This window comes from Marmota flaviventris, chromosome 11 (assembly GCF_047511675.1).
Source record: "Marmota flaviventris isolate mMarFla1 chromosome 11, mMarFla1.hap1, whole genome shotgun sequence".
Taxonomy (NCBI): domain Eukaryota; kingdom Metazoa; phylum Chordata; class Mammalia; order Rodentia; family Sciuridae; genus Marmota; species Marmota flaviventris.
In genome coordinates, this window is record NC_092508.1 from 60,512,104 (window position 1) to 60,524,459 (window position 12,356).

General features: G+C 33.6%; 1 protein-coding gene across 9 annotated transcripts in view; it reads right to left on the reverse strand.

Moving 5' to 3' along the window:
- Nucleotides 1–12,356, reverse strand: part of Dcaf17 (DDB1 and CUL4 associated factor 17) — a 75,038-nt gene that overhangs the window by 31,394 nt on the left and 31,288 nt on the right. For 6 of the 9 annotated variants that reach the window (XM_071619087.1, XM_071619086.1, XM_071619082.1 and 3 more), the window contains 4 exons: nucleotides 10,807–10,894; nucleotides 9,999–10,082; nucleotides 7,812–7,967; nucleotides 7,003–7,095 (listed from right to left, as the gene is read on the reverse strand). In XM_071619087.1, coding sequence (XP_071475188.1) covers nucleotides 7,003–7,095; nucleotides 7,812–7,967; nucleotides 9,999–10,082; nucleotides 10,807–10,894 — 421 coding nt within the window. Of the gene's footprint in view, nucleotides 1–540; nucleotides 7,096–7,811; nucleotides 7,968–9,998; nucleotides 10,083–10,806; nucleotides 10,895–12,356 lie in introns of those variants that run through there. The other 3 variants (XR_011709107.1, XM_027946110.2, XM_071619083.1) reach the window with 3 other exon arrangements.

Genomic DNA, 12,356 nt, shown 5'->3' on the forward strand with positions numbered 1-12,356 from the left:
TATATACTTTAAATATGTCCAGTTTATTGTATGTCAGTTTTATCTCAATAAGTCTGTTATGAAAATCTAAAAATCTGATAATTCTAAATTATAATTTGATTTTATTTGCTGACATTTACTGGATTTATTGCTTTTCAAAATTGGCTATTTTAATTGAGAAAATAAATTAGTATTTATCCAAGATTTTTTTGAAAGTCAAATTCAGTATTGCCTCTAATAAAGAATCATAATGGGGGTAAGGGTATAGCTTAGTGGTACTGCATATGCCTTAGAATGCATGAGGCCCTGGGTCAATCCCTAGTACCAGGTGGGGGGAAAAGACACCAACCAAGAAGTTAAATAGAATTATCAGACAAGTTTTTCAAGCTTTTGCTCGTTTGAAACCTCCCTTTCATTGCTATTATCTATTAATCTCATGGGATTCTACAAGCGATCCTAGTACCCTGTGTGTGGTAATTTTTAGGGGGTCTATAGAAGAGGCAGAGATTCCCAGTCTCCCAGGTAGGGTTTAAGTGACCATGAGGAAAGGGACTGAATCTGTACTCTTTTAAAAAAAATTTTATTTATTTTTTATTTATATATGATAGCGGAATGCATTACAATTCTTATTACACATACACAGCACAATTTTTCCTATCTCTGGTTGTATACAAAGTATATTCACACCATTAGTGTCTTCATACCTGTATTTCGGATAATAATGATCATCACATTCCACCATCATTAATAATCCCATGCCCCCTCCCTTCCCCTCCAACCCCTCTGCCCTCTCTAGAGTTCGTCTATTCCTCCCATGCTCCCTCTCCCTATCCCACTATGAATCAGCCTCCTTATATCAAAGAAAACATTTGGCATTTGGGTTTTGGGGATTGGCTAACTTCACTTGGCATTATCTTCTCTAACTCCATGCCATGATTTTATTCTCATTTATTGCTGAGTAATATTCCATTGTGTATATGTGCCACATTTTTTTTATCCATTCATCTATTGAAGGGCATCTACGTTGGTTCCACAGTTTAGCTATTGTGAATTGTGCTGCTATAAACATTGATGTGGCTGTGTCCCTGTAGTATGCTATTTTTAAGTCCTTTGGGTATAGACCAAGGAGAGGGATAGCTGGGTCATGAATCTGTACTCTTTGGAACAAATTTTAGGGAACTCGAATTGATAATCAGAAAGAGTGAAAGAAAAAATGAAGTTTCTAAATTTTTTAACAGTTCTAAAACATGAATATATTATTTAGTATCACAACATATGTAGCCTAGAACACTACAGTTAGTGGGAAAGGCATAAAACTTATTTAATACACTTTCATGTTAGAGAAAAATTCACCTGATTATATTCCATGTTTGATAAAGAATAATTCAAGCTGAGTTGTGGGCTATCTTTTTTTTAAAATATTCTTTTAAAAATATATGTTTAGTTGTTGATGGACATATATATATATATGCAGTGCTGTAAATTGAACTCAGTGCCTCACACATACTAGGCAAGCACTCTACCACTGAGCTGACAGCCCTTTTGAAAAAGGTTTAGGTTATACATTTGCAACCTGAGTTGTGGGTTATTTTAACAATTATCACAAAGAATGTTTTCAGCAGTTCCTCAAGGTGAGGGTGCAGTGTGAAAAGACTCAAATATCATTCATAAGAAGGCTGTTAAAAACAAGTAGAAACAATCTATCAATTAGAAGTGATAACACATCCATCATAAATGTTAACAAAGGCTATCAACCATAAATGTTAAGTAAAATATAGAGTAACTGGAAGTCTTCTACAGTGTTTGAGGTAAGTGAAATGGTATACTCCTTTGGAAAAAGGTCTGGCAGTTTCTTATTAGACATACACCTACCAGAGGACACAAAAATTCTATCCCAAGAAATGTATCCAAGAGAAATAAAGACATTCACAAAAAAATGTGTACAAGAATGTCTAAAGCAGTTTTATTTATAATAGTAAAATCAAACAAACAAAAGCAGAAATAGTGCAGGGATCTATCAACAGTAAGATAGAAAACTGTGACATATTCATACAAAATATTACTCAGCAATTAAAATATACAACAACATAAATAAATCTCAAAAGCATTATGATGGGTGAAATGAAGTTTTAGGACAGGAAAATCTAATCCAGTATACAAAAGAATCAGAAAAGAGTCACACATGAAGGATGGAGATGGCTTGGGAAGAGATAGTAGGAAACTTTTTGGGATGATTGCAATGGTTTCAATTTTGAAAAAGGTTTAGGTTACACATTTGCAAAAAACTGAGGAAATTTATACTGAAAAATTGTGCATTTTATTGCATTAAATTTTAAATTTAAAAATAAATACTAAATAATCATAAACATGCTAATATATTGGGGGCAGTATGCTGACATCTGCAATTTATTTTGACATGTGCTGAATAGTAAGCTGGACAGGTAAACAGCAAAACCAGTTTAATAAAATGTCAAGTCCATGTGGTTAGTGTTTGGTTGTTCACTATAAAATTCTTTCAACTTTAGTGTATATTCAAAATTTTCATAATAAAATGATGGGGAAAGGTCCTTAGTTGATTTTATGTTTCTCTTATATATCCTTTGCTTGCAGTAAAGTTTCTTTCCATAAAACACAGATTCTATTGCAGCGCAGGGACCAAACATTAGCTTCTGAATTTTTTTAAGGATTCTAAAAGGTAGATGATACATGTATAAACATGGTTAAGGAAAAGAAGAAACATATTCCTGGGGCTGGGGTTGTGGCTCAGTGGTAGAGCGCTTGCCTAGCACATGAGAGGCACTGGGTTTGATCCTCAGCACCGCATAAAAATAAATTCATAAAACAAAGTTATTGTATCTGTCCACAACTAAAAATAAAAAAGAAACGTATTACTGAAAATAATGTTTATTGTCACTACAATTAGTATCACTGAGTATTAAAATGAGTATCATTTTTAAACATCTTCTAACTACTGAATGAAGAACCATCTTTTTAGTCAAATGATGGATGTATTGACTGTGTCTTATCCAAAATTTAGATCTTTAATCATCCTTTAAAACACACAAGCTGGGCTTGGTGGCACATGCCTGTAATCCCAGAGACTCGGGAGACTGAGGCAGGAGGATTGAAAGTTCAAGACCAGCCTCAGCAACTGAGCAAGGCCCTAAGCAACTTAGTGAGACAGTCCCAAAATAAAAAATGTACTGGGGATGTAGCTCAGTGGTAAAAGTACCTCTGGGTTCAATCCTCAGTACTTAAAAAAACCACTAAACACTTTCCTTCATACCTATTATAAGCTTCACTTTCTTCCCTCATATGTATAAAAGGGGAAGATGATAGCTTATACCTCATATGATTATTTTGAATATCAAGTGAGACAACCATTTTACATGTGTCTTAATGACTGGTATACAGGAAATAATAAAATTAAGTTTCCGTTATTAAAAATAAGTGTGCATAAGACACAAAACATTCAATTGGTAAAAGAATGTTGAGTGCCTTAATTTGTTTAAATAGAATATTATCTTCTCTTCATTTGTCTGTTCAAACAGTAACTGATAGGATTTGTTTTGTCTTCTCCCAGAGTTGAAAGAAATAATGTAGAAAGTCAAAGAATAATAAGCTTGCTGCATCAATAGTGTGAAAATACAGAAACTTAGATCAAGGAGTGAAATGCAGAAATGTATCTCTTTTTAGTTTAATGTCTGTACTTGCTGAAAAGCAACCTACTTCACTGGGTCTTGCATTAAACACTCAGAAATTGTACCCATAATGCTTTGTACCTGTCACTAGCACTTGTTAAGTATGTTGGCACATAGTTAGAATCACATAGCCAGTGCAGAGGTAGGGTCAAGGTGGGACAGGAGGATGTTAAGTATCATGCCCCATCACCCACAAACTGAATAGCAAAGTCTGCTGTCTGACAGGTGGCAGAATGAGAAGGTGCATGACACTAGAGTGATAGGAAGCCCATATCTTTGGGGAAGCATATAGTACTGTCTCTTGTTATTTGTGCTATTTAATTTTCCCACATTCTTTGCTATCTTCAGTATCTTTTGGCATCTTTTCTTTTGCAGTGCTGAGGATTAAACTCAGCACTCTTGCACCTGCTGTGTACACTTTACTGTTGAGCTACAACCCCAGACATCTGGCATTGTTTATCAATCATCTAGTTTACATTTTCAAATATTATTAAATTGGCTGAAACTAAGTACTTGCAGCTTATCCTTTTAGTTGGGATTTAGCTCTCCTGTTTGTTACATTGTCCACAATTCCCTACTGTCTTTCACACTAGGTGTATTTCCTGCCTAGCCTGTATGGCATTTGGCCTAGTCTAGTCAGATTTCAATGGTGATGATACATTACAAATTTCTTAGTGGTCTATTCCTATCTAGACTAGAAGGATCCTACTCCTAACCCTGTCAGGCACTGCAGGTATTTCTCAAATGCCTTTCTGAGTAGATGAGTTCCTTTCTATCGTTTTACTAAAAGTCGGCGATGAATTAAGAGGAAAAACCCAATAACTACCTTAAAAACAACAAAACTCTGCCAGAACTGAAGTCTGAAGACAACCTTGTTCTCTAGAAATGAAGAGCAAACACTGCTGATACACAGCACTGCACCTGCTTTGAAGCTCACACAGCATTGTTTCTTTCTTTTCTCTGCTATTGTGCTCCTCTTACCAGACTTGTTTTTCAGGATGTACATTTACTATGCAGGATTGCTTAGATATAGCTAGTGTCTAACTGAAAATTTGCAGCAAGATCTAGCACACTGTCACACTGTAACTATTTAATTGCTTTGTAATCATAATAATATCTTTAAAATCTCTGAAAGCTTAAGAGATATTTAACAGTATTTATTAAATATGCACAAAATAGATTTTTCAATTAGCAGATAATAAATATTATAATTTAACATATGAAGATAATTTTATCATCTTGCTTGTGAGGTAATCACTTCTACTTTCCCAGATGGTTATTATACATAGGATCAGATTCAGAAAAAATTATTTTTAGCTCACATATAAATATTTCAGCTTATTCTAAAATGTCAGTACAGGTTAAGCATCCCTAATCTGAAAAATCCAAAGTCCAAAATCTGAAACGTTTTGATTGCTAACATGATGCCACAAATGGAAAATTTTAACACCTGACTTCATGTGATAAAACACAGTCAAAATGTAGGCACACAAGGTCTGGGGGTACAGCTCAGTTGTAGAGTGCTTGCCTTGCATATATAAGGCCCTGAGTTCAATCCCCAGCACCACCAAAAAAAAAAAAAAAAAAAAACCAAAACAGTAGGCACACTAGAAATATTGTATAAAATTACCTTCAGGGTATGTGAATAAGGTATATATGAAACATAAAACCATTTCATATTTAGACTTGGGTCTCATTGCCAAGACCTCATTATGTACATGCAAATATTCTCAAATTGGAAAAAAATAGAATTCTAAAACACTTCTAGTTCCAAGCATCAGATAAGGGATATTCAACTTATAATTTTTCTTATTTATTTATTTTTTCCTTTTACATAAAGGACAGTTTTAGGTTTATTTCCTTTAAATTTACTGACCCTGCTACCAATTCCTTAACTTTTGGAACAGCTAACACTTTGTTAGTCCTATGATCATAATAAATCAGAAATCTATTTCCAAACTTTCAAGAGCAGAATGGAATAGATTTCACATCATTCTTAATATGGGATTGAGCCAAAACTGAAGGATTTTAATGTAAATCATTCAAGCTAAAATTCCACATTTTAATTTTAAGCTTGAATCAGCAATGATTTTTTTTAAACAAATGTTTCCTTCTTCTTTTTTAAAACTAGTTATTTTTCTGAGGCTGAACCAAAGAAATATGCTAAACATATGGATTGCAATAACTGCATTTCTCAGACAGGAAGTATAAAGAAACATTTCCTCCCTATATAAAGGCTTAGCTGCCTTTTTTAATAGTATGAAGAATGATTATTGGAGTTTAAGTATCATATTTAGACTTGTTCTTAAAAATGAAGGGAAAAATACTCCTTTCATAATTAAGATAGCCAAAATTTTCTCTGGCTAATTGGGTAATTTCCACATTAGGAAGAATTTCCTCTGGGACCTTATCAACTCTTCTCCAGGGAATTCAATTGGTGCAGGTCAGAGTACCTTTATTTTCTTGCATAGGTATGAAAACATTGCCTCAACAAAATGGTTAGACTCACAAAATAAATAGAATGGTGAAATGAGAGCATCCTTAGAAATACTGAGTTAAAAAGGCTACATATCAGAAAAAATTTCATTCAGGTTTGCTTGGAATCTTTTATATTAGTCTATAATATAAGCACAAATACTCAATGGGACATTAAGCCAAAAGAATAAAACCATGGAAGAAAGGTAATTTGGGAGTTAGAGTTAATCCTTGATACGGTATACAAATACAAAATCCTATATACATATATATGATTAAAAAAACACTCTAATGTCAACATTTTGGCTCAAAATTATGTTTTCACATTCTACATCTCATTTTTCATCCTCAAGCAAAATTTGGTACAGAGTAGACAGAATTTTTTCTGAATCTATAATTTGTATCTATTTTTGTCTCTTTCCTACCCTCACCAATCACAATTCCATACTGTCCTTTAAGAACCGGGTCAGACATCTCCACATCAGTGATACTCTCTCCACACCAACTGGGATTAACCTGTCCTTTCTGCTTTTAGCATTTTATATTTGCATTAGCACGTAGCTAAAAGTCCAAAAAACTAGACTTGTTGGGACAACATTTTAAAAAATACACAAACCTTTTCATAAAATGAAGTTCTCAGCACCTTCTATGGTAAAAGCTTTAGTCATCTGAAGTCAACCCAACACCTTTTCTGGAAAATACTGCAGAATGTGCCATACAAATAATAAAAGGAGGATTGGAACACAGTTCCTGGGTTGTTTGGCTAAAAGTTTCATAAGTTATAATTATTTCACTCCTTTTAATAACTTTTGTTTAGGATTTCTTCTTCTTCTGCAGGGTCACATACCATCTGGTAAACATAGCAGCTGAAGACCCTGTTTGGTTTCTGTTCTATGTGTAGCACCAAGTCTCTGTCAAAGTAGACTTCATGGCTATATGTCTGTAATAAAAACAGTCATATGAAATCTCATTTTCACAGAACCATATTCATTATTGTGTCACTTGGGATCATTGAATATACAATGAATACACAAAACATTTATTTTTAATTGTTTGTGGATATAAAGATTACTAGTGAAAAAAAACATTGTATAAAATATAGAGAATGAAAAGAATTCTGAACTTAGGAGTCTAAATATCAAGATTCTATAGTGAAACACTGCTAATATCTATTTTACTGTGTGATGGGGTACAAGCTGTGGTGCCTCTCAAGTTTTCCATTGATAAAACAAGTCCTGGATAGAATGTCTGGTGTTCCTTTTAACTTTTATATTCTATAGTAGTTGGAAGAGGAGACAAATGTTTCTAAGAGTGCCTGGAAATCCAACTTGCTTAGAGATGGTCCGGAATAACTGGGACTAATTATCTTATACTTTGCATTTAACAAAGACATAATTGGGAGAAAATCATACTATGGTAAGGAAGAAAGTCTTAGGAAAACATGAGAGCTTTCTTTTTAAGGCCTTCACTAAGGGAAGCGTCCCTGAGTGCTGGGGAAGCTTAAGAAAGTTCATTTTGTTTCATATATTGGACAATGACTTCTTTCATGTGGTCACCAGCATAGACGAGTCTGGACAAGTAAAACGTAACACCTTTTCCAGTAAATGGCACCCATAAAGAAAACTCATAATTTTGTGTCCCATCATTTCTACTTACCACATCCCATGACTCCACTAGTGGAATGCTTTTAAGTAAAGTTCCATATTCATTACAGTGGAAATCCAGGTGAGCTTTCCCTTCAGCATCTATTTGCGTAACAGCTACCACAGAAAGCAAATCCAACTCATCTTCATAATCCACAATTTTGAAAGTCTTGGGGATAGATGGGTAAGGCAATGAAAAGAGGGTTCAAATCTAGTTTTTCAGTTAGGAGTATTACTACATTTATAGTTTAACTCTTCTATTACTTACAAACATATGGCCAAAGGAAAAGTGAATAGGTGAAAAAGTAGAAATGTGTCTATTCATATGCCTAGTTAAACATCAGCCTCAGACTTTGAAGACTTAGCAATATCCTAAAGATTTTGACAAATGGATCCAAGTTTATATATATATATATCTCAGAGTAAAAATGGAATCTCTACAATGACAGCAAACCAGACCTCTCCAAATTCAAAAGTAGTCAACTGCTGCCTTTGATGTGTGTTCACAGGTTTCTGGTCTAAATATAAGAAGCTCAGATTTGAAACCTGAAGACTGCTCTCTGAGCTCTAAAAGTTCTCACTCTGGAAAAACAGTCATTTCAAGGACTGATAACCTATCATGCACTATTTATGACTCCTATTTGCCATCCGTTTTTTTTTTTTTTTTATGATTCCATTTTTTTGGTCTTTATTTATTTTTATGTTGTGTTGGGGATCGAACCCAGGGCTTTGCCTTTGCTAGGCAAGTGCTCTACCGATGAGCCACAACCCTAGCCCCCTTTTGGTTCTTTTAAAAATCCTTTTTGGTTCCCTAAAGAAAGAAAAGTGGCTATCTATACTTGAGAGGAAATATTGGGAACTGAAATCCAGCCTACAGAACAGGACTGGGTCAAGAAGGCTTAGCTATGGTAAAGAGAGAAACAAAAACAAAAACAAAAACAAAACAAACAAAAAAATCAGAACTCTGCCTGTAGGGAGAAAACCTGAGGAGGCAGATCAGTGCATGGCCAGCCAATAATGGACCAGATGCCTGTTATCAACCTTTAGGAAGGCACAAAAGTTTCTCTTAATCACCAACTACTAATTAATCCTTCACTTAGGTTTGGTCAAACTGCTTTTTAACCCATTTGTATTTTCTGTCTTTACCACTTTATGACAAAAATTTATAGATTTGTTATCTATGATTCCTTTTTATTTACTTTTTTTCTTTATTACCACGGTCAACTTTCAAAATGTAACTTATTACCTATTAGTGATTTTATAGATTTTAGCCAGAATCCCTTTCAACTTTTCATTTAAAGGCTAAAAAATTTTGCTTTATAACCTCATGAAATAGAGCATCTCTCTATTTATTGTCATTCTTTGCCCCTTACTTCTGCTACTATTTGGCAATTTGACTAAATCTTTCTTGAATATACTTTTATATATGGTGTAGGAAGCTTTTTGCTTCCTTCTTAATAGATTTCTGTGATCCAAAAGAATATAATTTTTTGTTTTGTTTTTTGACAGAACACCATATCCTGGGCTACATCTAACCTAGAAGATTTTCAAAACCTAGAAGATTTTCAAAAACTGTCCTTAGAAGGTTACTCTGTTTCCACCTTGATATGCTCATACAAACAATATAGTTATAAGGTTTAAGTGGATTTAGTATTATGCAATAGTTTTATATTTAAGGCTTTTATAATACTTTCAATGTCTCTAAAGGAAAGATAAAAATATATTCGGTGACTGGTGATGCCAAGTTGAGGGCAAAGGCTGAAAGGATTTGTCATACCCTCACACCTACTTCCTCTGGCCCATGAATATTAACAACATATCCATATCTAGTAAGTAAAAACATAAGGTAAAGGTCATAAAGGCATGCTAATATAATCTTGAGAATTTTCTATTAAGAGATTTTCTTAGAAAATATATCAACAACAACAACAACAACAACAAAAAATGAGTTAATCATGTTTTCAAATTATTTTGGCCCTATGAACTTTCATACAAAATATTATGAATAATTCCAATAAAAAAAGAGGATAATGGGGCTGTACACTATAATTGTACACAATTCTACCATTTGGCCTAGAGAAAATCCCTAGCCCTAATCTCTAGCTCACCACCCACACAAATACAATCTAAAAGTAATAATTTGAAACTTATAGTGTAAGTACACACTGGTATGCTTTGTTATCTTAGGCTAAAGTAATACCTCTTGTTCTGGGTCATCATCCAGAAGGTTAAAACTTTTTTTGACCACCCGTCCAGAAGCAGTAACAGTGACTAAATTTTCATTCTATCACATGGAGAGAAATAAAAAGATACAACAAATTCTGTTACATGCAGTTAAAGGCAAAATTGTATTAACAAATGGGTAAAACGAACCAGCCCTTCTTTAACATCCACAATTCTTTCCTAACTGAGAAAATTCTGAATCAGATTTCTAATCCTTCAGTTAGTAAAAGTACTTTTTTGTGGTAAAGGCTTTAAGTGGATAAAATCCCAGAATAGGCAAAAGTTAATTAATTACAAGGTTATAGGTTTGCTGCTTAATCCATCCTTTATACTTTTGACTTAACAGTTTAAAAAATAGTAAATAAAAAGTAGATTTGCTTTTAGAAATTTCACTCCTCATCATTTTCTTTAGTTCTTGATTTATACACTAAGGAAAAGTACCAAAGGAAAAGTACCATCTGGAGTTCAAGTATGGGATATAAATTTAGAGATTTACCATATCTTCCTAATCCTAAATTTGCACAAGTAATTGGACCCAAAGGTTGAAATTCATTAAAAACTTAAAAGAGAAATGCAGAAGAATAAGCAAAAGATAAACTCAATACAATCAATCAACTCTTTTCAAATCCATTAAGTACCTGGGTCTAAGACCCATATAGACAACATGAATAAACTTATAGGGTTGTGCTATTATTTTCATGCATACTCAAGGCAAACATATATGTATATTATATACTCTTACAAAGACAATTATATACAAAGGATTTTAAAGTATTCTGACTTACTTTGTTCTCCCTGTTGGCCAAAATGACAAAATCCTCAGAGATCTGATGCTGAGAGCTATTATTTTCTATTTCATTTAGCTTTAAAACTCTGAAAAGGGAAAATACAAACCTAAGAACTCAAAAACCATCAAAGTGCCAAAGCTGAATTACTTCATTAAACTCTTTCCAACTTAGAGAGTTTATTAAATAGGAAACAGCAACTGTTAAAACAGGTACTAGGCATGAAGTAGGCATGAAGCAGCTTGCTTAGGCCTAAACATCTTCTAAACTGGCTTAATTAAATTTAATCTATAGAACCTCATTTCTCACCTGCAACAGGTCTTTAATATCTCAGTTTTAAGGATGGCATTACAATATATATTTCCTTTTTTTTTTAGAGCTGAGGACTGAACCCAGGGCCTTGTGCATGTGAGGCAAGCGCTCTACCAACTGAGCTATATCCCTAGCTCCTATATTTCCATTTTTATTTCTGAAGATAGAATGAGATATCTATGAACAATATTTAGAGTTAACTATAAAGCAGACTAGCAACTAAATCTGAACTAAGTTTTTATTATAGAGTAATAGTTAAAAACTGCAACTGACAATATGTTTTTCTTTGGATTAAAGATTTGGCTTTTCTGAGTTCAAATGACCTCATGGATCAGCTTATTCAAGAAGAGAAAATAATTTGCTCACTACCCACACAAATACGATCAGATCATCAATAAGCTTCAAAAGCACAATGTTCTCAAATGCTCAAAGTCTCAAGTGCATGTAAAGAGCACAGTTGGGAGAAGCAGGTACTGTGCCCAGGGATAGCTACATGCCTCAGAGTTTCCAGAAACAAACAAACAAAAATCAGATAATATTTTAAATTACTTGATTAGTTATCTGAATTAGTGACAATATTTAAAAGTATCTATCTTTTAAAACCTGGCAAAAGGACATATAGTCTTTGTGGGCCTTATTTTCTTAAAACTAATTATGATTGATAAGAAACATTAAAAGGATGGGTGATAATAAACATCAAAGTAAGGTTTACTGAAACTGAATCACAGTTTAAAATGTTTTGTAAAAGCTAATAAACTTATTTTGTTAAATCCTTTCATCCTCCTAAGAAGAGATGAAGAGAGGTAGACTGATTATTATGAAGCATAAAGAAGAAAAAAGGCAGACACTGTTCTTATTTAACAAATACTTACTGAGTATCTGTTTTGTGTCAAGCACTGTGCTCAGCACTGGAATTGCTGGTATCAACAAAACAGACCTTCTCCTTTCATTATGGAGAATTAATTAAAATTGTTCTATGTGCAAGATTACACAGTTTATGCAATGAAAATATGGTGGGTGAGTAAATCTAACAAGGGTATCAGGAAAGGTCTCTGTCAAAAAGTGACATGTGGGTTAGGCCAGAACAGAAAACAGATAGACTCCAATCCAAGAAAATAGGTCCTCAGCTGTCTAAAAAACACAGCATGATTGAAGTTAACTGAGTGGGAAGAAGTCTTTCAGACCCTGTCAACTATATTGGTCTATATTCTAAGAGCAACAAGAAGCCACAAAATGGT